The sequence below is a fragment of the Cornus florida genome, unplaced genomic scaffold (assembly GCF_030987335.1).
Source record: "Cornus florida cultivar Cherokee Brave unplaced genomic scaffold, ASM3098733v1 CherokeeBrave_3.0.0_Hap2_Chr09, whole genome shotgun sequence".
NCBI lineage: Eukaryota > Viridiplantae > Streptophyta > Magnoliopsida > Cornales > Cornaceae > Cornus > Cornus florida.
This window is the reverse complement of record NW_026775579.1, coordinates 70,241,790-70,266,841: the sequence shown is the minus strand read 5'-3', so window position 1 is coordinate 70,266,841 and position 25,052 is coordinate 70,241,790. Positions and strand designations below refer to the sequence as shown.

At 37.5% G+C, this 25,052-nt stretch overlaps 2 protein-coding genes and 1 pseudogene across 3 annotated transcripts; all 3 read right to left on the bottom strand.

Moving 5' to 3' along the window:
* Positions 1-2,515: 2,515 nt before the first annotated feature.
* Positions 2,516-5,981, bottom strand: LOC132273337 (tryptophan aminotransferase-related protein 3-like; annotated as a pseudogene).
* A 3,196-nt stretch (positions 5,982-9,177) lies between these two features.
* On the bottom strand, positions 9,178-15,331 carry LOC132274290 (tryptophan aminotransferase-related protein 4-like). Its single transcript, XM_059775541.1, has 5 exons — positions 15,028-15,331; positions 11,968-12,262; positions 11,590-11,882; positions 11,110-11,390; positions 9,178-9,814 (listed from the first exon to the last, which is right to left on the bottom strand). Exons 1-5 carry the CDS (start codon positions 15,318-15,320, stop codon positions 9,600-9,602), a joined length of 1,377 nt encoding a protein of 458 aa, XP_059631524.1. The 5' UTR covers positions 15,321-15,331; the 3' UTR covers positions 9,178-9,599.
* A 3,962-nt stretch (positions 15,332-19,293) lies between these two features.
* On the bottom strand, positions 19,294-22,901 carry LOC132274289 (tryptophan aminotransferase-related protein 4-like). 2 transcript variants are annotated; one of them, XM_059775538.1, is made up of 5 exons: positions 22,385-22,901; positions 21,384-21,678; positions 21,008-21,300; positions 20,619-20,899; positions 19,294-19,679 (listed from the first exon to the last, which is right to left on the bottom strand). In XM_059775538.1, the coding sequence occupies exons 1-5, from the start codon at positions 22,672-22,674 to the stop codon at positions 19,468-19,470; spliced, it is 1,371 nt and encodes a 456-aa protein (XP_059631521.1). In that variant the 5' UTR covers positions 22,675-22,901; the 3' UTR covers positions 19,294-19,467. The 2 variants fall into 2 exon arrangements, with proteins under 2 accessions (XP_059631521.1, XP_059631523.1); XM_059775540.1 differs by having other exon boundaries at positions 22,389-22,533.
* Between the last annotated feature and the right edge of the window lie 2,151 nt (positions 22,902-25,052).

The following is a 25,052-nucleotide window of genomic DNA, read 5'->3' as shown; positions in this document are numbered from 1 at the left end:
ACCAGAAGTCTTTATGGATTTAATGAACAGGGTCTTCAGGGCCTATTTGGATCAGTTTGTCATTATTTTCATTGATGATATCCTAATCTATTCTAGGTCAGAGGATGATCATGCTAGACATCTACGGATTGTGTTACAGACGTGGCGTGAACACTAGTTATATGCCAAGTTTGAGAAATGTGAATTTTGGCAACAGGAGGAGAAGTTTCTGGGTCACATTGTGTTAGAAAGAGGAATAGTGGTGGATCCAGCCAAAGTGTCAACAGTGGTTGAGTGAGGATAGCCTACTTCACCTATCGAGATTCGGAGTTTTCTCAGATTGGCAGGATATTACAGGAGGTTATCCAGAAGTTCTGAAAGATAGCGGGACCACTCACTCATCTGACTAAAAAGGGTGTACGGTTCGTGTGGGATAAACATTGTCAGAAAACTTTTGATGAGCTGAAGACTAAGTTGACTTCTACACCGGTTTTTTCTACCCCATAGAGCAGGATAAAGTATCTTGTCTACATGGATGCTTCTTTGCAGGGTCATGGATGTGTTTTGATGCAGGAGGAGCGACCGATTTCGTATGGATCTCGGAAGCTTAAGCCTCATGAGCTTAATTACCCAACACATGATTTGGAGTTGGCAGCTATGGTTTTTGCTTTACGTATCTGGAGGCATTATCTGTTGGGTGAGTCCTTAGGTTATTTAGCGATCACAAGAGCCTACAATATTTGTTCACTCAGTGGGAGCTGAACATGAGACAGCGCAAATGGTTGGAGTTTGTGAAAAACTATCATTTTTCTATACAGTACCATCCAGGGAAAGCGAATATGGTGGCGGATGCACTGAGTCACCGACCTGTTGGTAGTCTTTCCGCTCTATTCACTACTGAGTGGAATGCTATGAAGAAGGTGGATGAATTGTCGGATGCTTTCATGGCTTGCATGGTGGTTACACCTTATATCATTCACAAGGTTTTGAAGGCATAACTCACAGATCAACAGTGCATTGACAAAGTTGCAGAGATAGCTTCCGGGGAGGTTCCATTCTACTATGTTGCGGCTGATGAAGGTTTGTGGTACAAGGGACGGTTAGTGGTACCTTCTGCTGATGAGTTGAGGAAGGATGTGATGACTGAGACTCACCACTCTGAGTTTTCTGTCCATCCAAGAGGAGACAAGATGTATCAGGATATGAAGCGGCAGTTTTGGTAAGCAGGTATGAAGAAAAACATTGCTATTTTTGTCTCTCGGTGTAGTACTTATCAGATGGTCAAGATTGATCATCAGAGGCCGCCAGGAGCTCTACAGCCACTGCCGATACCGGAGTGGAAATGGGAGAGCATTTCTATGGATTTTGTGGAAGGGTTTCCAAATTCCTTCAAAGATCACAATTCCAATTGGGTCATCGTGGACAGATTGACGAAATTAGCTCATTTATTGCCTATTCGCACTGACTTCACTTCAGAGCAGTTGGCGAGACTTTATATTTCCGAGATTGTAAAGCTGCATAGAATTTCATTATCTATTCTATCGGACAGGGATTCAAGTTTTGTGTCCGGATTCTGGAAGAGTTTTTAGCAGGCTTTGGGTACTGAATTACACCTTAGTACTGCTTATCATCCTCAGACTGATGGGCAGATTGAGAAGGTTAATCAGATTATGGAGGATATGTTTCGGTCCTGTGTTCTTGATTTCAAGGGCCACTGGGAGGATTACCTACCGCTTGTGAAGTTTACTTGTAACAATAGTTTCCAGAAGACTATTGGGATGGCACCATTTGAGGTTTTATACGGCCGACTGTGTCGATCACCTGTTTGTTGGATGGAGGTTAGTGAGAGCAGATTCTTGGGTCCTGAGTTTATCAAAGATATTTCTGAGAAGATAGCTCTTATTAGGGATCGCATAAGACTGCCCAGAGTAGGCAGAAAAGTTATACGGATCGTCGTACACGTGCTTTGGAGTTTCAGGTTGGGGATCAGGTTCTACTCAAAGTGTCACCTATGAAGGGAGTAATGCGCTTTGGAAAGAAATAGAAGTTGTCACCGCGGTTTGTCGGTTCCGTTCATAATTACGGATCGAGTTGGAGCTGTCGCTTATCGGTTAGCACTTCCGGATAATTTGGATCGCGTCCACAACATGTTCCATGTTTCCATGTTGCAGAAATTTCGGCAACATGAGGATCAGTATCAGCATATCGATGTTGGGAAGATTGACTTTGACTAATTCATAAATTTATACGAGCCTACACAAGCTTATGTTTACGGATGTGTTTCTGAGCTTATGCTCATGAACGCAGACATAAGCTTATACAAGTCAACCCTAACATTGGAATTGGCTTATTTACCAAAGAAGGTTAAAAAATGAGCTTAAATTTGGTTCGTTTACTTAATGAACGAGTCTGAATTAAAAATTAAAAACAAACATAAACAATTCGTTTCATTTGCAGCGTTAGAATTCGTGAAGAGGCTTCAATTATCAGAAGAAAATGTGCATCACATGTTGTCAAACTCAGTTAAATGCTAACTCACAAATTCAAAATAAATAAATAAAAATAAAAAAGTGAACAGATTTTTGGAGAAACTTGCAACATTATGCTTGTATAAAAAATTTACAGGTGAGGATAATTAGATATGGTTTTTGAGAGTTAAAATGTAACATGAACTCTTCTTATGATGTCGATAATCATTGGCTAAAATATGACTACATAGTCATATATACCGGCCAATCTTAGTTATAATCAATAGATGATTGATTATAACAACCTTCACATAGTTTCAATTCCATCATCTTCTTCAGAGACTAATTTGTTTATCCAATGCAGCAGTAAGTCGAATTCGTCGTTGCTCTTGAGGAGGCTGAGTCGTGCATACCGATTTTCTGCAGTAAACATGCTACATTCGCGGCTAATTATGTTAGCTGCTCGGAGAACTGCAGTGCAATCTTTATCTTCTTCACGCTCACATTTCAACCATACATAGGCTGCAACGAAAATGAATAATGTTAGCATTGAAATGTTGGCCTATTAATAGTATCTTACTTTTTAATAGCTTCTTTGTCACTATAGTTAGAAGTGAATGAGCAATAAAATGAGAATCACTTGGAGAAGGTTTTCGGACTTTTTGGAAAAATTTGCAGTATTGAGGTTCAAGATCCTGGATGGAAAAACGTTTCGACATTGATAAGGTCTAGCTCAATCTTTCCCAACGGTCCTACATTGTTTCGTATGCAAAATCAAATATTTCCTGTCCATCTCCTCCTAAAATTACTTTCAGAAGTTTCAGAGCTCTTAACTGAGTATCGCGTGAGATGCCCAATTCTGAAATCATTATATAAGTTACCATTCTTTGGTATACAACCTCATCCTTTACCAATGCCCACTTGGAGAAGGAACAACAATGTGATGACTTGAAAAATATACTAGAATTATTATTATTATTATTATTATTTTAAAATTTGAACACATTGAAGAACATCAATAACTAAACATAGCACCAACTGTGTGTTTTGATAATCAAATATTGCATAAGCATGTAATGAAAAATTTCTTACCCGAATCTACTGCCAGCATGACCGGTAAGCTTAGAAATTGTAAAAATCATCAAATCTTAATCTGCCGGAGCCGGGATTGGTGTAAAATGTGGCCAGTAATAAGCATGATCATGAATTGCCTTAGCAGAAGGGCCTTGAAGAACCGCCTTCTTCAAATGACCATCAGGATTGTTCAGTGAAGTTATGAATTCAATTACATTTGTGGGGTTATATGAAGTGTTCTTCCACAATGATGTATCTCCAAAAAACTCAAAATCGACTGATCTGAAGAAGTCTGTTTGCATTTTGTAAACCTGTGAAAAATTTAGTTTCAAACTTGTACATATATATCTGATTATAAATTTGAAGAAAAAAAACAAAAATTAGATACTAGGACTAGCTGGATAATACGGGATTGATGCAACAACTCTTGCAGGTGACGATGAATTTTCCAGGGAAAGGGCATGAACTGCAGCATTAAGGAAATGGGTTAAGCCAGCACCAAAAACAATGTATCTTCCAGCAGTAACTGCATTTTTGGCTATGGCGTGTACTTTGCGTAAATGCTTCTCGAGCTCTTGTGAGATTAAAGATTTGTCACTAAATCTATAGCTCATTCGATGCCACCCTGCAACTACGAGTGCACTACTAGCTGCATGTTGCATCCAGAAAGGCTCTAAGAATAATGGATCACCACTGCATTTGATAAACAATATATGAATAACACTTGGTAGTGACAATGAAGCAAATTGTGATAATTAATTAAGTTGACATTACTGATGATCTGATGATAATTAAATTAAACATACTACTCGGACTTTGAAAAAACTGTTTTCATCTCTTGATTAGTCCCAATTGTTCATCCCAATTCCAAGAACACTTGTATGCCCGATACAATTATGGTTGCATACCAATGGGAGAAAAGTAATTGAGTGCCAAAAGGGAGTAGTTGTTTACTCAAACTTGCAGAGGGAATGACATCTTGTACCATGTAGAAATAGATTAAAACAAGTGTCTAACTTTAGGTTGTTTGAGATCAAGGTTATTCAGAAAAACATTAAAAATTCGGCAAAGACAATTTTTAATAGTCGAAAAAATATATACAAAAAATGACCATTGAACTTCGACAGTTCAAAACATCACTGTTTTTATTTATTTATTTATTTTTAATTTGTCGAACAATGTGATTTGGTAGAAACATGATGCCCGGGTTCAAACTTGAAAAGTTTAATATTCATGATCTCCATACTAATAATTATGTTTTGGAAAGTAGTCTTGAGATCAACATGCTTTTACGTTTCCTTCACCTACTATTTTCCAGGTCTACAAATGACACCTCGGAGAATTCAAGTTCTAATATTTTTTAGTGAACCCCAAATTTTTATTTTTATTTTTATTTTTCCCTCTCTCGTGTGTTGAACTAGACAAATTAATTATAATTTCATCCTATCTTGTGTTTTGAACTGATTAATTAATAATAATCGCACCATCTCCCATGTTTTGGACCGACTAATTAATTATAATTTCGAAAGTTCGTGCTAGTCCTGCACATAGAAGTGGATGTCACATAAATAATTAACAATTGAAAACCTATACTCAATCAACAATTCAAGATCTAGTTAGTGCATTAGGTTTAGCAGTTGTGTGAACTTATGCATCCATTCAATATGGTTCAAATTGTTTGCTTACATCTATTGTTATGCATACTTATCAATAACAATTGCACGTAAATCACACATATCATTTAAATACAGGTGTTTTTGCATCAATTGAGAGTCAGAACAAAAAAGTCCGAGTTTAGTGTTTGTTTTAAAAAATTGATCAAACAACTGTACAAATATTAGTGGCATTTCGGAACTATATATACTAAATTCGAAGTATCTAGTAATACCCTTGAGATCTTGCTTGCTGACCTCTAAATTGGACCTACTTTCACAATCTTTACCTACCAAATGAAAAAAAAAAAAAAAAAAAAAAAAAAAAACCTCTAAACTTTATGCAAATTACCAATACTTGAGTTTCACTTCAGCAATGCAATTTTGCCGTATTTTTGGGATCAAATGAAATGAAAGTTCTTAAATGGAATCCCCAGTCTTGGGTTGTCTGTGTGTGTGTGTGTGTGAGAGAGAGGGGGCAAACCTATCTGCATCAGCAGGACATCCATGTGAGAATTGAGAACAGTCAGGACCACCATAGCAGGTGTTGCACTCACAAACTGGTTTTCCATCAAGAACCAAACCATTCAAGTAGGCTCTTCCATGACTTGAGCATGACACTGATGCCACTGCCTCAGCTTCTGCTGCAGCTCCTTGGCTCCAACTCAGCCGCTGCTTCCACTTGCCACCCACAAACAGATTTATGATGAACAACACATTCAGAATCACAGAAAACACCAGAAACACCCAATTTTTGGAGCTTTGGGTTTTAACCATTTTAGACACACTCTCTCTCATCTCTATTACTAGAAATTATAACCTCTCTTTTAAGTACACAAGGTATATAAAAACAAAACATATCATAAAGCTTAAGGTATCAGGAGATGTTTACGAGCAATGCTTGGATCCTGCCCTATCAGGACAAGCTTTGTCCTCCATATGATGTGACCCTACAAAAACTTGACACCTGTTTAAATATTGTATAATATTAAAAATAAAAGTATTGCTAAAGCTTTGGCTTATCCTCACTAACCAACACGCAGAGTCCTCTCCATGTACCATCCCTCTCCTCTGCCACAAGTGGTGCTGCCTTTCCACCCTCCACCCCAAAATTGCGTCACCGCCGTCAAAGTATTTCCTTCATCGCGCTTGGCCACCGGAAAATCGCTGTCAACCGTGCTCGCCGTTCGTTGTAGCCGGCAAATTCAGTGCACTGACAACCTTGCTTCCGCCGGTGTTTTACTGGGTTTGACTCTATTTAGCTTCAACGAAACATTTTAGGAACCTGGGTCTATGTTTTTGGGTTCAAAGCCCTTATTATGATTATGATGAAGAAGAAGAGTAATTACAGACCTGCACAGTGCATATCACATGGATTTCGGCTCAATTTACAAATTGGCAAAGAAGTAATGACAAATTCCTCTAGTTCTTCCATTTGTGGAAGAGAAAAAAAATAAATAAATTGCTAAAAAAAAAAAAAAAAAAAGACCCAGTTGTAGCTCTGCGTTGGGGGATATATATATATATATTGTATACGTATATGTATACGTATCTGTACTTTCATGGGTTCTGTAATTGTTGTATAAAAATCGAGAATGAATTTGTCACGACCCTAACTGATGCCAAAAATTTTAAAAAAAATTCGGCATAACCTCCCTTAAAACTGGTCCTTCAACAACCTGTCCCAATACACAAAATACATAGTATAATCCAGCATCCCATTCATCCGTTCATTATACCTCAACATAGTTTCTCTCATGGTGGAACATCCACACACCAGTTAATTTAACTTATCATAATTACAGTCCCAAAATACATGGTTAAGATCTAAAGTCCCTGTCTTAAAACGTCTTAAAACGTTACATGATACAATTGCATGGAAATATATACCACAAGTCCATTAGTTTCATTTACATCAAACAAAAGATAAATTCGTTCTTAAGTTATAAGGCCATGAATACTAACTTAGTTACATTTCCACAACTATGACTATACATAGAATGGTCAAAATACAAAATAGCAAACAACCTTCTAACAACTTTCAAGCTTGAGGTGGATTGTCGTCCACCGGTTCATTTCCAAGACCTGAAAAAAATAATATAAATAGTAGGGTGAGCAAATATGCTCAGTAGGTAACGCCTAAGACGCACCTCTTGAAACCCCGTGAATCCAAACAAAGCATAGACCAATGGGGATAGGGATCATACAACGTAGGGGAAGGATACAACATGGTTACCAATCTCAACACAAATGACAAGATGCAATGGAGATGCAAATGCATGTCGATGTCGCTCCCTATTTTCAAATTCAAGATCATCACTTTCAAACTGTTAATACAGCCCACCCTTTGGTGACCCCACAGCGACACGAGAGGAGGATTGGCTAGTGTCCCTGACCCTTGGTAACCCCGCAGCGTCATTATGGGGCCCAGCTAGCTCAACCACACTAGGGCGACTACCTAGTCCCCTCTAGGCTATATTAACCTCCAGCTCGTTGGTAACCTCGCAGTGACCGGGTTTGCATAAAACCATTTCATCAAAAACACATTCCCAAAATTCCCCGTTTCTATTTCAAAACATTTTTCCATCATGCAACCCCATGATTCACATGTATAGCTCATGCCTTTAATGTTAAATCAATGAGGGATTATCATAAAACACACTAGAGCATGCTTTCCTACATCATTTATAGCATAAGAACATTACAATACGCATAAACTCATGGTACAACATGTTTCTCATATAACAACATTAAAACAAGCTTCCACATATTCACATAGGTACTAATCATGACATTCAAAACAACAACTAACACAATTAAGCATGCTATATCACATATAAAGTAGAAAACTCACAAGGGTGTAAGAAAAATGTGAATTAGGAAGCCCCTACCTCAAGATTGCACAAAACCCTTGAAATGGGTCTTGAATTTCGAAATCCAAAGGGTGCACAAAAACTGAAATTGACGGTATGGATGCGTAGAGCTCGTCGTGGGCTTCGTTTTGCCTCAAACAACACCTTAATCCGATAAGAGATGAGGGATTAATCAAGACTTGAATTTGTAAACTAAAAAAAAAAAAACAAAAAGCCGAGAGAGATACAGACAGAGACGGGAGATGAGAGAATGAGATTACAGAGCTTTCAAAAACGTGGTCTTATGACCACTTAAACATTGGTGGGTCCCACCTTTTTTTTTTTTTCTTTTCTCTTTTTCTTTTTCTTTTAAATTACAGACATTATAGAATTTTGGTGGGATTTGTGGGTATGTTTGGATTGATGGAATCGTGAGGTTTGAAGTTGGGGTCACTGCAATTATTGTTTACATATTAGTACTTTTGCCGCAGTTGGAGCTTTTGGCACCTGCAATTTAATGTTTGGTGTTGGACGCTGAACAACAGCGAGCATGGATGACTGCGATTTTCCGGTAGCGATGCGCGATGAAGGAAATACTTTGACGGCAGTGACATGATGTTGTGTTTGGTTTCAATGTTTCTCTTTTTGGCCTTAGAAGTAAGTAGCGAAGAAGAGAGAGGAAGAACTGAAGGAGAGAGAAAATGGGTTTGTCTGATGGATTTCTACCCGGTAACCAATTTGATCCAATATTGAAGAAGAGACAGGTGTCAAGTTTTTATAGGGCCACATCAAGACGGAGGACAAAACTTGTCCTGATAAGGCAGGATCCAATCATTGCTCCATGTTTATTATGGTGTGATTCCACTAATATAATAATTTATAATTATTGTTTCCACCTTGGGATGTCACCACTCAGCCACTCACCAGTGACATCAACAATGCTACGGCAGGATGGTTGTCAAGGCCTTAATCCACCTATTAAAGGGGTCCTAAACATAGTTTAGTAAATGGCCCACCTTGAATTATTTATTAATTTTATCTATAAATTAAAAATCCAAGTACAATAGTTTAGTTAAGGGCTTTTTATTTTATTTTATTTTTATTTTCCTTTCCTATCAAATAAATAAATTGTATTGATTCAAGAAATTTATCAGCAGCAGCCATGACAGAAATAAGTGCATACTCTTGTCTTTATATTATATAATCAAATGGAGAGAATGCAACTCTCAATAAATTGCTGAGATCACAATAAATAAAATGAGATTATTTGGTCTATTCTCTTCCTTCAAATATACCACAGTATGGTTTTTCTCAATTTTATGACCTATGTTAATATATATATATTACACAAATTTGCAGAAACTTCCAGCAGTATGCTGCCTAAGCTGTTTACAGCTGAGGATAATTAAGCATGGGACCTTATAGGTACAAGTAATGAATCCAGTGACAGTTCTTTACTACTTGAGAGGTTAATATATATTAACCCTTCTTAGGATGTTTACAATTATTACATTGGATAAAGAATGTCTTCATGCCCATCTTAGTAATGATCAGCAGATGATTGATTATAATCTTCACATAGTTTCAATTCCAGTATCTTCTTCAGAGACTAACTTGTTTATCCAATGCAGCAATAAGTCGAAGTCGTCATTGCTCTTGAGAAGGCTGAGACGTGCATAGCGATTTTCTGCTGTAAACATGCTACCTTCGCGGCTAATTATGTTAGCTGCTCGGAGAACTGCAGTGCAATCTTTGTCTTCTTCACGCTCACATTTCAACCATACATAGGCTGCAATGAAAATGAATAATGTTAGCATATAAATTTTGGCCTATGAATAGAATCTTACTTTTTAATAGCTTCTTTGTCACTATATTTTGGAACTTACTAGTCTGTTCGAATTTTAGAAATAGAAACATAACAAGAATTAAAAGTTTGAAATTTTACAATTTTTTCCTACTCCAGATAGTTATTAAAAATGGAGAAATTAAGCATTTTAGTCATTTAGCATCGACGTAGATAGCTATTTTTTTCTTGAATTAATCATTAATAACAAAACTTAATGTTTCTTCTTAACATTGCCAGTGCTAATTAGAGACCCCACAATAGCTTCTTGTCAATTAAACTAGTAGTTTTAGCACCTCCACACTTCCTACCAACTTATAATTTTGTGATGTAGACTCATAATACTATTTAAGGTAAAGAATCTAGTAATCTGAAATAACTATAACTTTGTTGTTTGAAATAGTGACCATATTGTCCATTTAGGTGTTACCAGTTGTACAAATAAAACCATTTGAATATCTGGTATGAGGACGGAAAATTAACGAATTAAGAGTAAGAAGGTGAATTTAAGAGGACAAATCATGCCTTCTTCAAGTGATAAAATTGAAGGAACAACATATGACCTACGCATTAAGGTTTTGTGAAAGTACGTTTTTTTTAGAAATATATATAATACTGAGAAATTAATCTGGTGCACCAGAAGAGATGTGATGGAAGGAGTCCTTTGATTCAAGGAATGGAGACATGAAGAAACTGCTAATGGACGTTTAGTTATATGCCAGAGAGGGAGGGCAAGAATAATTTTTAATCTTGAAATATTTGAAATCTAAAGTTCGAAGAGGAGAAAAGATATTCATACAAATTCCAAGAACTTTGAAGCAATTTGAGGTTCCAAGAGAATTGATTTGATGGTTTGGAGAAAGAAATGGGACCAAAACACCGAACTATAAATGGAATTTGAGTAAAGGGATTTTATCATTCCCAAAGGGGTTCAAAACAAATTAGACACATTACTGAATAGGGGCAGCATCTATGGACAGTCGCGATTATCCAAAGCATTCCTCAGGGGAATAATTAATCAACAATGATGACGATGATGGTGAAAATTGTCAATACTAATCAACAAATGATGGTTCTTTATACTTCTTATGTATCTATAATTTCAACTATAATGCAAATTTTCTTTTCAATACTATCATTCAGCTACCATACTTGATTGACTATTAATACCATAATCAAATCATGAAAAGAAGCATAAATTTCATATTTAGAAATGAATGAGCATTAAAAATGAGGACCACCTGGAGAAAGTTTTCTGACTTTTTGGAAAAAGTTGCAGTATTGAGGTGCAAGATCCTGGATGGAAAAACGTTTTGACTTTGATAAGGTCTGGATCAACCTTTCCCAACGGTCCCTCATTGTTTCATATGCAAAATCAAATATTTCCCTTCCATCTCTTGATGAAATTACTTTCAGAAGTTTCAGAGCTCTTAACTGAGTATCACGTGAGACGCCCATTTCTGAAAAGGTCATATAAGTTACCATTCTTTGGTATACAGCCTCATCCTTTACCAATACCCACCTGGAGAAGGAACAACAATGTGGTGACTTGAAAAATATACTTAAATTTTATTTTATTTATTATTATTTTTTTAAATTTGAACACATTGAAAACATCAATCACTATACATAGCACCAAGTTGAATTCTTGAAAAATATACTAGAAAATCTATGTTTTGATAGTTAAATATGGCATAAGCATGTGATGAATTTTTTCTTACCCGAATCTACTGCCAGCATGACCGGTAAGCTTAGAAATTGTAAAAATCATCAGATCTTCATCTGCTGGAGCTGGGATTGGTGTAAAATGTGGCCAGTAATAAGCATGATCATGAATTGCCTTAACAGAAGGGCCTTGAAGAACTGCCTTCTTCAATTGACCATCAGGATTGTTTGGTGAAGTTACGAATTCAATTACATTTGTGGCGTTATCTGAGGTGTTCTTCCACAATGATGTATCTCCAATAAACTCAAAATCGACTGATCTGAAGAAGTCTGTTTGCATTTTATACACCTGTCAAAAATTTAGTATCAAACTTCTACCTCTAGATACATATATAAATTTGAACAAAAACCAAAAACTAGGTACTAGGACTAACCGGGTAATAAGGGATTGAAGCAACAACTCTTGCAGGTGAGGATGAATTTTCCGGGGAAAGGGCATGAACTGCAGCATTAAGGAGTTGGGTTGAGCCAGCACCAAAAACAATGTATTTTCCAGCAGTAACTGCATTTTTGGTTATGGCGTGTACTTTGCGTATATGCTTCTCGAGCTCTTGTGAGATGAAAGATTTGTCACCAAATATATAGCTCATTCGATGCCACCCTGCTACTACGATTGCACTACTAGCTGCATGTTGCATCCAGAAGGGCTCCAAGAATAATGGATCCCCACTGCATGTGATAAGCAATATATGAATAACACTTGGTAGGAATAATGAAGCAAATTTTTATAATTAAATTGACATTATTGATGATCTGATGATGGAGTATGGATTGAGGAGAGTTATGTGTTTATACTTCAGATTGATTTTAGCTATAAGTGTCACGTCGCACTTATTTGCACGCAGGCGAGGGCTCAGAAGGACTCTGCATATATGGCATGAGTAGTGTGAAATTCTAAAGTCTTCCAGATTGATGTGGAGATTTTGGAGTATGGCATAGAGTTATAAGATTCTAGAATGTTGGAAAGGTTTTTGATCTGTGTAGAGAGTGGAGATATTTTTAGAAGATTAGTAGGTTTTATAGAATTGTTGATAGAGAGTTTGAGAGTGTAGATATGATGCCTATAAATAAAGTGAGGGTGTCATTTGCATCCAACAAGGTACTAGAGTGAGAAGCAAGTTGTGTAATCTCTAACTCGTAATAGAAGTGTTATTTTCTTACCAAGCAAGAGGCTAAGTGTGTGTGAGTGTGCAGACTGAGTGAGTGAGAGGGACACTACAACACTAGCAGACTACTCGAACATTGAAATTACTGTTTTTCTATCTAGGATAGTCGCCAATTATTTCAATACAGTTATGGTGAAGGAATAGATGATTTGTAACTGTTATTCGAGTACCATTTTATAAAGCTAATTAACAAATGCTCGTTGTTTACCTTTGATTTGAAATTAGGTTTTGAATTGAAAATTTGGCAAATAAATTTTTAAAATTATGAAAGAAATAATGAATATTTACATTTAATTCAAAATATAACTGTTAAATGGTGAAATGTATATAATATTCGAATTTGTCAAACAATGTGTTTTGGAAGGAACATTATGTTCAAGTTCAAAGTTGAAAATCTTGATATTTATGATTTATTCTAATGATTTTGCTGAGATAACATAGTTTTACTTTTCCAAGTCTACAAACAACTTACAAATCATGAAAGAAATATTTTTTTTTTAAAGAAACAAAAAAAATGACTATTAAACTTTGACAATTCAAGACATCTTCATCTTTAATTCAAAACATCACGTGCAGTTAAATGTTAATTGGTGAAATATATGTAAGTTTTTTGTTTTTTCCTTCAATAATTCAAATATATGTAAGCTTTAAATTTGTCAAACAATCTGATTTAGTAGTAGCATGATCTCAAATTTCAAACTTCACAACTTTATATTCAAGATCTCTATACTAATAATTTTGTCTTGAAAAATTAGTCTTGAAATAACATTCTTTAACTTTTCCTTCACCCACTCCTTTCCAAAGACCACAATTTTTTTCCTATCTCGTTGTTTTGAAAAGTAGTTTTGGAGATAACATACTTGTTTTTTTTCTTCACCCACTCTTTTCCAACTCTACAAATAACACTGTTCTGGGAAATTAAGTTCTAATACCTTTCAGTTAACTCTAATTTTTTTTTTTTTTTTTTCCTATCTTGTGTTTTGAACTGACTAGTAGTTACTTATGGTTTCACAAGTTGGTGCTGGTCCTACAAGGAAAAGTCGATGGTATATATCCTGGATTTTTCTCTGATAGTGATCTCAAGAATGGGATGTAAGATTATACTAAAAACAAGGTGCCCAACTGAAAGAAAATATCTTTGGCAGCTCCATATTTGGAAATATTATAAATGTGTGGCTAGGAACTTTTGTGGGTACTTGATAGATATTCAAAACTATTATCTATTATCGATCAAGATTTAGCTTGTACATTAAATTTATCAGTTGTGTGGACAGTGACGGACCCAAAAAATTTCGTAAGGGGACGGCATTTTAATTTGTGGGGGCAAACTTATATAGTGGGGTCTTTTGTAATTTTAGTGGGTCATCTTCATAAATTCTCAAAATTTTGAAGTATAAAGTGCAAAACAAATAAAATCCAATGGGGGCGAACTGTAATTTTAGTGGGGGCGAACTTATATAGTGGGTCTATTTTTGTAATTTTAGTGGGTCATCTTTTTAAATTCTCAAAATTTTAAAGTGTAAAGTGCAAAACAAATAAAATCCAATGAGAGCAAACTGTAATAATTTTAGTGGGGGCATCTTCATAAATTTTCAGTGTGAAACTTACGCACTCATTCAATATGATGCAAATTGATGGTCTCCAACTACATCTCATGTGATGAGCATTCATCAACAATGCACTTTCATAAAATATTCTTGAAGACGGTCGAGGTTTAGTTATCTTTGTAACGGTAAAATAAGTGTGTGAGTTTCTTGCCAAGTAAAAAATAAATAAAATATTATCATAACAATAATAAAAACAACTTTCCCCAATAGCACACCAATCGGTATCTCTCATCCCAAAGGAGAGGTTGAATGTTGGAGCCCTACTAAGACAATATTGAAGGTGTGTGTTTGCTTGAAATTTTGACAAAAAAATAAAAATAAAAATAAAACTTTCCCCAATAGCACAGACAACTCATAGTGATTATACAGTTATATAAAAATCAATGGCATTTGGGAACTTTATATACTAAATTTAAAGTATCTAGTAATGCCTTTGTCACCATCATGCTTGGTGACCTCTAAATTGGACCCACTCTCACAATCTTTACCTACCAATGAAAAAAAAAAAAAAAAACCCCTCTAAACTTTATGCAAATTGCCAATTCCAGAGTTTCACAAATGGGATTCACTTCAGCAGTGCAATTTTTCTTAAATGGAATCCCTAGTCTGGGATTGTGTGTGTGTGTGTGTGAGAGAGAGAGAGAGAGAGGGGGGGGCAAACCTGTCTGCATCAGCAGGACATCCATGTGAGAATTCAGAGCAGTCAGGACCACCATAGCAGGTGTTGCACTCACAAACTGGTTTTCCATCAACAACCAAACCATCCAAGTAGGCTCTTCCATGGCCTGAGCATGACACTGATGCCACTGCCTCAGATTCTGCTGCAGCTCCTTGGCTCCAACTCAGCTGCTGCTTCCACTTGCCACCCACATACAGATTTGTGATGAACAACACATTCAGAATCACAGAAAACACTAGAAACACAGAATTTTTGGAGGTTTGGGTTTTATCCATTTTAGATTCTCTCTATTACCAACCAGAAACAGCCTTTGTTTTTAGTACTTGAAGATACATAAAACAGAGCATAGTGTCACGGAGTGATTCCTAAGACGCTTGGAGGATGGAAGACACGCATGCTGGTTGGCAAAGAGCAGAGTTTGACTGGGAATGGTTCCAGGGAAGGGGCGTGCAGGATCACAGGATGGTACCTCTTCAGAGTTCAGGCAGGTCGACTCGGTTCAGTTCGAGGTGCTTGTCGCTGGTCGTGGACTTGACTATGAAGAAGGGAGTTGGCCATCCCTGCACAAACTGGTCGGGAGCTGGAGCCGTTCCCCTGACGAGGCCATGGCAGGCCGAAACCAGTCAGCATGTATCCTTGGGAGGGCAGGTCGTGGTGGCTGACCAGGGCGCTTGCGCGAGCTGAAGCAACGCCTTGGTGCCGCACGAGCCGTGCCGCTGCGCCAAATCTCTAGGCCCGTGACAAATGGTATCAGAGCAGGACTTGGGGTAAAGCACGGTGGGGTGCCCCCTTGTCGGTCCGGGAGGGGTCAGAGAATGAAGACAGTGCATTGAAGTTGCGTCGGTGTGGAGGAATCAATGCAGTTGGGGGGGGAGCCTCCATCTCCCCAGGAAGAGGCGTCCGTTGAAGTTGCGCTTTGAAGGGCCGGAGGGCCGCGCGCACCAAAGTTCGTGCTTAGTCCTTGGGTGATGCAAACCATGGTGAAGGGCGAGCATCAAGTCGGCAGAAGCCATTGCTTGCTCGGGATGCCGCGGAGGCGGCATAACGGAGAAGAGTCACGTCCTTGAGGAGTGGACGTCCCCTTGGTCCGAGGCCTATCATTGGGCGAGTGCAGTGCAGGGAGCTGCACAAGGAAGCGATGGTGGGAAGGCGAGCATACCGCATGGAAGCAGACTTTGGAAGGGAGTGGACGCAGTAGTGAAGCGCCGCACTGCGACGAGGACGTCGCAGGATTTGGGTGGGGGAGAATGTCACGGAGTGATTCCTAAGACGCTTGGAGGATGGAAGACACGCATGCTGGTTGGCAAAGAGCAGAGTTTGATTGGGAATGGTTCCAGGGAAGGGGCGTACAGGATCACAGGATGGTACCTCTTCAGAGTTCAGGCAGGTCGACTCGGTTCAGTTCGAGGTGCTTGTCGCTGGTCGTGGACTTGACTATGAAGAAGGGAGTTGGCCATCCCTGCACAAACTGGTCGGGAGCTGGAGCCGTTCCCCTGACGAGGCCATGGCAGGCCGAAACCAGTCAGCATGTATCCTTGGGAGGGCAGGTCGTGGTGACTGACCAGGGCGCTTGCGCGAGCTGAAGCAACGCCTTGGTGCCACACGGGCCGTGCCGCTGCGCCAAATCTCTAGGCCCGTGACAAATAGTCACGAAGTGATTCCTAAGACGCTTGGAGGATGGAAGACACGCATGCTGGTTGGCAAAGAGCAGAGTTTGACTGGGAATGGTTCCAGGGAAGGGGCGTGCAGGAGCACAGGATGGTACCTCTTCAGAGTTCAGGCAGGTCGACTCGGTTCAGTTCGAGGTGCTTGTCGCTGGTCGTGGACTTGACTATGAAGAAGGGAGTTGGCCATCCCTGCACAAACTGGTCAGGAGCTGGAGCCGTTCCCCTGACGAGGCCATGGCAGGCCGAAACCAGTCAGCATGTATCCTTGGGAGGGCAGGTCGTGGTGGCTAACCAGGGCGCTTGCGCGAGCTGAAGCAACGCCTTGGTGCCGCACGGGCCGTGCCGCTGCGCCAAATCTCTAGGCCCGTGACAAATGGTATCAGAGCAGGACTTGGGGCAAAGCACGGTGGGGTGCCCCCTTGTCGGTCCGGGAGGGGTCAGAGAATGAAGACGGTGCATTGAAGTTGCGTCGATGAGGAGGAATCAATGCAGTTGGGGGGGGAGAGCCTCCATCTCCCCAGGAAGAAGCGTCCGTTGAAGTTGCGCATTGAAGGGCCGGAGGGCCGCGCGCACCAAAGTTCGTGCTTAGTCCTTGGGTGATGCAAACCATGGTGAAGGGCGAGCATCAAGTCGGCAGAAGGCCATTGCTTGCTCGGGATGTCGCGGAGGCGGCATGACGGAGAAGAGTCACGTCCTTGAGGAGTGGACGTCCCCTTGGTCTGAGGCCTATCATTGGGCGAGTGCAGTGCAGGGAGCTGCACAAGGAAGCGATGGTGGGAAGGCGAGCATACCGCATGGAGGCAGACTTTGGAAGGGAGTGGACGCAGTAGTGAAGCGCCGCACTGCGACGAGGACGTCGCAGGATTTGGGTGGGGGAGAATGTCACGAAGTGATTCCTAAGACGCTTGGAGGATGGAAGACACGCATGCTGGTTGGCAAAGAGCAGAGTTTGACTGGGAATGGTTCCAGGGAAGGGGCGTGCAGGAGCACAGGATGGTACCTCTTCAGAGTTCAGGCAGGTCGACTCGGTTCAGTTTGAGGTGCTTGTCGCTGGTCGTGGACTTGACTATGAAGAAGGGAGTTGGCCATCCCTGCACAAACTGGTCGGGAGCTGGAGCCGTTCCCCTGACGAGGCCATGGCAGGCCGAAACCAGTCAGCATGTATCCTTGGGAGGGCAGGTCGTGGTGGCTGACCAGGGCGCTTGCGCGAGCTGAAGCAACGCCTTGGTGCCGCACGGGCCGTGCCGCTGCGCCAAATCTCTAGGCCCGTGACAATAGGCTAATGGGTATCAGGAGATGTATTTTATGTTGGCTACCACTGACACGTGTCATTTGATGATTTGCCAGCCAGAATTGCACCCTTTTTTATTTTATTATTTATTTTTTTTCTAGCTTGTGGATGTTTGCTTTGTTCTGTTAATTTGTCAGCAGTTACATCGATGACTGGTTGTTTGGTCGATCAGTGCTGTAGCAGGATAGTTGTAAAGGCCTTAATCCACCTATTAAAGGGCTATGGATTCAGTATTAAACAATGTTTAGTTGAGAGCCCACCTTGAATTAATGGTCACTTTTATCTATATTGATAAAGTCAATGCCCTTTTTTCTTTTTTTTTTCTTTTTTTCTTTTTTTTTTGTTAGAGTTGAACAAGTCTAGTTGATAGCCCACCTAGAATTAATGGTCACTTTTATCTATATTAATAACGTCAATGTCGATTTTTTTTTTTTTTTTTTTTTTTTTTTTTGAGTTTAACAAGTCGAAGTTCAATGGCTCATTAATGACACATAATAGAAGAAAATGTAACATAAAACAAGAAAAACTAGATATTTCTTTACAAGGAAAATAAAGAAAGATGATTCTCCAAAGACATAAAGTAATGACAAGAAAAATACAGAAAATGATTGAAAATAGGTTCCTCCTGTCCTCCATATGAGTATCTCAAAATAATTTCCATACCCACACCATCTTCTATTTTTTGCCTTTTACTTTTATTTTTATTTTTTTTTCTCCTGTTAGATGAGGAGATTTGAAAGTAGTTAAATTGAATTTTGAGGATGGATAACATGAAATATGGAGAGAAGAATCTTAAATTTCATGGAAATCATGTGATTTCATATAATATCATGGAATTACATTTTTTATTATATTACACTTTTTTCTTTTCTTTTTTTCCTTCTCTTTTAAAGTAAAACACACTCAACTCGCAGAGAGTGTGTGTGTGTATATATATATGTGTTTTACATCGACAAAAAATACAGTCATTTACTCATGTGTAGACTTGAACCCTCAACGTCCTACGATAAAAAAGCAAACTTCTGATACACCACAGGTTAAATAATCAACCTTTCGTGCGTCCATTGTGTGCTCTGTACATGCTTGCTTGAGAGTACTTTCTTATGATTAGTCAATAATTGCACTTAGTAGCAATCTAAACATGTGTAATATCTCAATTTATTAACATCCACATGCCTTTATGGAAACGTTTTGCTTTCTTCTGCACATGTCAGTATGATGTCACAACATTTTGCTAACTGAAACAACATACAAGTGTAGATAATTAGATGAGATGAGACCTTGTAGCTACAATAAACCAGGTTAACAAACAACTTATTACATCAATTAAATCATAATTGTATGATCAACATATAATCAACATATGTTGATTATCATCATATTACATGATCTTCACACAATTTTAATATTGTCACGTTCCTGTCTATAACAAATATAATCAACACAATGTTGATTATACGATCTTCACATAATTTTAGTACCTCCTTCCTGCATTACTAGTTCTTTGATCCGCTGCAACAGTAAGTCGAAGTCATCTTGTCTCTTGATGAGGCTGAGGCGCACATACCGACTCTCAGCACCATATTGCTTACCATTGCGGCCAATTATACCGGCTGCTCCGAGGACTGAAGCACAATCTTCATCCTTTGGCCTCTCACATTTCAACCATGCATAAGCTGCAATGAGTATAAAGTTGTTAAAATCGAAATTTTGGCATATATATAAATAAATAAATAACTAGATAGAAATATTCAACATTTTATGTTATTTTTATTTATAAACTAAAATAATTTGATTCCAAATGAAAAAAGGAAATAACAACTCCAAATGTAAGTGAGATTACAAGTTACTTCCTCTCCTTCATTTTTGGATGGAGAATGAAAAGTAAGAGATTATAAAACTTCAATTTATGATTTTTTATTTTATTTTTTATTTTTTATTTTTTTGAGTTTTAATATGTTACTGAAATTGAATGTTACTTGATCATTCTAATACTAATTTAATTTTGAATTTTGTCACTATGAAATCCAATGCCAATCCTCTGTTTTAGTCCTGTCTGCCTTTCACTATAAACTATAAAGCTGTTCAAATTGGAAGTTTGGCATATAAAGGACTAGCTTGCTTATTATATATAGCATGCTTCTTTCAAGTAGTAAGTATTCAATTTCTCTAACACAGACACACACATATATACACACACACACACACACATACATATATCAACTAAATCTTATTTGGTTTCAAAAGAAAGAAAGAACCAGAAAAGAAAAAGGAATGCAAATTTCAAAGCCACCCCAACTCCAAATAGTAGCAAGATTACAAACTCATTCCTTTGTTCTCTTGACTACAAAAATGAAGTTACAGATAACAAAACTTCATTTTTCAGTGTATCAATTTCATTTTGAACCTTCAATATGTTAGTAATAAATGGTATTGAATCATTTTAGTACGAATTTCATTTTTAACTCATAACCTAAATTATGCAGTTGCTATTAACCCCAATGCCAATTACTCTGTTTTTGTCCTGCATTTGCATCGCAACAACTTTTATTGCCAATTTATCAGCATTTGAGATTTAGTTGAGTCAAGTGAGTGAAACTTAAAATGAGAATCACCTGGAGAAGGTCCTCTGACTTTTTGGTAGAAGGTGCAGTATTGAGGCAAAATTTCCTGGATAGAGAAGTGCCTTGACACCGACAAGGCCTTGCTCAAATTCTCCCATCGGTTCCTCATTGTTTCGTATCCAAAATCAAATATCTCCCTTCCTTTCCCTTCAAGAACTGCTTTTAGCAGCTTCAAAGCTCTCAACTGAGTGTCCCGCGAAACTCCAAATGAATTTTCACTAGTATACTCTAACATACTCTGGTACAAAGCCTCATCCTTTACCAATGCCCACCTAGAATAGGAATACCAATGTGAAAATATATATATATGTAATATGTGTATATTTATGAATGTGTGTTTGTGTGTGTGTGTCTTGTCAATTGAATGGCTTGGTTGTTACCCAAATCTTGCTCCTGCATGACCAGTGAGCTTAGAAAGTGTGAACATCATGAGATCTTCATCTGATGGGGCTGGTATTGCAGTGAAATGTGGCCAATAATACGCGTGATCGTGAATTGCTTTGGCGTTTGGGCCTTGAAGAACCGGCTTTTTCAACTGACCATCAGGATTGTTTGGTGAAGTTACAAACTCAATGACATTCATGCGGACATCTGAAGTGTTCTTCCACAAAGATGCATCTCCAAGAAATTCATAATCCACTGACCGGAAGAATGCTGTCTGCTCTTTATAGGCCTGTGAAATTTTATGTTCAAATTCACATTCCTCTAATGTAATTTACAAATTGAATGAAAACTCAAATTAGGTACTAGAACAACCGGATAAAAAGGGACCGAAGCTACAACTCCTGTAGGTGAGGATGAGTTGATAGTGGAAAGGGCATGGACTGCTGCATTAAGCAGTTGGGTTGAGCCGGTACCAAAAACAATGAATCTCCCGGCTGTAACTGCATTCTGAACGACGGAATGTAATCTCCGGATATGCTTCTCGAGCTCTTTTGAGATGTAAGTGTGGTCAGTGAATGCATAGCTCATTCTATGCCACCCTGCCACAACAACCGCGCTACTAGCTGCATTTTGCATCCAAAAGGGCTCCAAAAACAGTGGATCCCCACTGCAACAAACAATACATGACTCAAACTATAAGAATTGAAAATTTTAGGATGGAACTCCCAATAATCAACATAAAACTAATTTGGTCATATAGTTCTTCAAATACTATATTCATCAAATATACAAGTACTAACACAAATGCTGCAAACATAACATGTTTCTTCACATGCCCCTTAAAGTTTCTAGTCAATTCAATTTCTGAACACTTAATCTTGGTGTGGGTGTGCGTGTGTGTGTGTGTGTGTGTGTGTGAGAGAGAGAGAAATCATGATGCAAACTTTAAGAATTGAAAATTTTAGGATGGAACTCCCAATAATGAACATAAAACTAACTTGGGCAGAATGTTCTCCAAATACTAATTTACACATACAAGTTCTAATCATGATGAAAACTATAAGAATGGAAAATTTTAGGGATGGGACTGTCAATAATGAACATAAAACCAATTTGGTCATAAAGTTCTTCAAATACCAGAGTTTATAAATACACAAGTCCTAACACAAGTAAACATCTATTATAGTGCTACAAACATAACATGTTTCTTCACATGCCTCCTAAAACTTTTTAGTCAACTCAATTTCTGAACACTTAATCTTGATGCTCAATATGACGTTTTCCTAAAAAGGGTGCATAGATTCACACACACACACACACAGTCACAGAGAGAGAGAGAGAGAGAGAGAGAGAGAGAGAGAGGGAGCACATACCTACCTACATCTGCAGGGCATCCAGGTGAGAATTGTGAGCAATCAGAGCCTCCAAAGCATGTATTGCACTCACAAACTGGTTTCCCATAGAGAACCAAGCCATCCAAATAGGCTCTTCCATGGCCTGAGCATGAGAGTGATGCCACAGCTTCAGCTTCTGCTGCAGCTCTTCTGCTCCAACTCAGCTTCCACTTGGAAACAAAAAACAGATTAAACAACAAGAATATATTCAGAGTTATGGAGGACACCAAAAACACTGCACACTTGTAGTTCTCAATCTTAGAAGCCATGCTTTCAAACGCTAGAATAAAAAAAAGTATTGGTCCTTGAAGAATGTATGGTTCTCTTTCAATACATGTGCCTGTTAAGCCCTAGAGGTTCAAGAATATATTTTCATTTTTGCAAAGTGAATTTTGAATTGATTCTCTCATTTGTGTGTGTTTTTGTTGTGGTTTGGCTAATTAATAGTGTTTTTTAGGTGTACAAACTTGATTTTAGCTGTGTTCGATGACATAGAAAACACTTTTCGATGGTAGATAGTCAAAAAGTGGTTGGAAACTCAACTTTGATGCTTTTTAAATTTGTTCACTAGTGCGGGCAATTTATGAAGAAAATGTATGTACAGATGGAGTAAATTTATAGAATTGTTTTGATCAACTCAATACTGTACAACCTTGGGCACATTTTGTTTTATTAACCACATTCCTTAGTGTGAAACAAGAACTTTATTTAATGGAAATTGCCAGAAAAGAAAGGAAAATGAAAATTTTTGAATGCTTTAGAAGTTTGGTTAACAGAGAAAAAAAAAAAACTTTCTTATGAAATTTTACTACAAAAAACACAGTAATTTTTTTATTTCTTAAGAAAGTTTAATACAATAATCCATTTTTTTAATGGTAATTTTTCGGCCATTCAAACCATAAAATGGTAAGTTTTCTGCATGTCTTGAAATCTTTTCATGCTAAACAATAATTTTTCTTTCGAACACTAGTCTTTTTTTTACTCTCTCTTTCCACAATTAATTTCAAAATAGGGATACCCTTTGAGTTGTGGCAGAATTGTCTTTTGGCTTGGGTTGTGTCACATATCATCCATCAACGAAAACAGGGCCATGTGTGAATTTTTTTTTTTTTTTTTTTTACACGTTTTGACTGAATTTTTATTTTATATTGCAACTCTTTATATGAAGGTGTTAGGGTTTGCTTTGTTAAGTAAAATAAACTAAAAATTTGAAATATATATTTAAAAAAATTTTAAACCTCTCTATTCAGTATGGAAATTTTTTTTTATCAGAAATCATAATATATATTGTTTGGAGTATATAAATAAGACAAAGAGATTGACCTCAAGTTCACGCACATTAATTTTCATTTTGCAGTGGTTTGGAGGAGACTTTGAATGGAAATATCTTTTAGATTCTTCATCCATACACTCACAGATTCTGACAATTGACAGTGAAAGGACCTACAGGCCCACCTCTTTGATAGAGAAAATGATTCCTGGGCTCAAACCCATTGGTTGAGTGGGTTGATTGACATTCATGACAAAAGATCAAAATTAGAAAATTCAAAGTGGATAATTTTTTTTTTTTTTAACATATGTCTTTGCCTACAAATTTATTAGTGATTAATTTTTAAAAAATTATTGATTTATAGTGCTGACTAATCACTAATCGACACACAAATAAAAAATTTAATAAAATCATCATATTTATTTGAGTGTCACTCATATTTCGTTTAACATGCGTTTTGTTTTTGAACTGCTATCGTGTCAATTTTGACAACAAAAGTATGTTTAGTGTGGTCTTATTTTATTTTATATAATATTAAAACACTTCATAAATAGTGATTCAAAATTAAAATACCAAAAAATTGATTTTTTTTTTTTTTGGACAATTATTTATTTTCAAAATTATAACAATAGCGCAGCACGAGTCAAAAACAAAATACCTAAAATATCACTTCTCGACTTGTTTTCGATTTTGTTTTAAAATATTCCTACAACAAAAATACTGTTTTTGTTTTATTCAAAAATAAAACGTCCAAAATAAAAATGCCAAACGGGCCCTTATTACCAAAAGTAGTTAATGAGAAAGGGCCCTTATTACTAAAAGTAGTTAATGGGAAAGATTTTCTTCTTGTGCAAAGATATTTCCAAAGGGAGAGAATGACCTATCACTATCAATGTCAGCAAAGAATATGATGCAAGGAACTTTTATATACAATAAATAAGTGCCTATTGGTCACGTGTCAATTTGTGTTTGTACTCATTCATAATCTATTTTCTTGGCGCGTGGCAATGAGGAAAAAGAAAAACAATGCAAAATAAATTATTTTTTCTTATATCGTTACTGGAATAAGGAATAATTTTTTAATTTACATGCAATTTCTCCTTTTTTTTTTTTTTTTTTTTGTCGTAATCCTAAACCTTCACTGAATAACTTGAATTTCTCATCAAGTTGGCCCATTAAATTTATTACATGCGTAGGTATAATATTTAAAACAATTACTTTGTGCCCCATTTGAATTTTTTTTCCCTCAAAAACAGCCTTGGAAATGAATTTATTTTTATACATATAAGCCATATAATTTATGAATTATTATTTTGTACCGCCTGAACCTAAATCCTGACTCTGTCCCTGTTTGAGTAGTACAAAATGCATACTTAA

Excerpts from the sequence above, each read along its gene's own strand:
- LOC132274290 (XM_059775541.1), bottom strand. The coding sequence starts at position 15,320 with ATGGATAAAACCCAAACCTCCAAAAATTCTGTGTTTCTAGTGTTTTCT. Across the intron at positions 11,883-11,967 it reads CTTCAATCCCTTATTACCCG|GTGTATAAAATGCAAACAGA; the intron begins GTTAGTCCTAGT and ends AATTTTTGACAG. Across the intron at positions 9,815-11,109 it reads AGTCAGAAAACTTTCTCCAG|CCTATGTATGGTTGAAATGT; the intron begins GTGGTCCTCATT and ends TTTTCATTGCAG.
- LOC132274289 (XM_059775538.1), bottom strand. The coding sequence starts at position 22,674 with ATGGCTTCTAAGATTGAGAACTACAAGTGTGCAGTGTTTTTGGTGTCC. Across the intron at positions 21,679-22,384 it reads TGCCCTGCAGATGTAGGTAG|TGGGGATCCACTGTTTTTGG; the intron begins GTATGTGCTCCC and ends TGTTTGTTGCAG. Across the intron at positions 21,301-21,383 it reads CTTCGGTCCCTTTTTATCCG|GCCTATAAAGAGCAGACAGC; the intron begins GTTGTTCTAGTA and ends AAAATTTCACAG.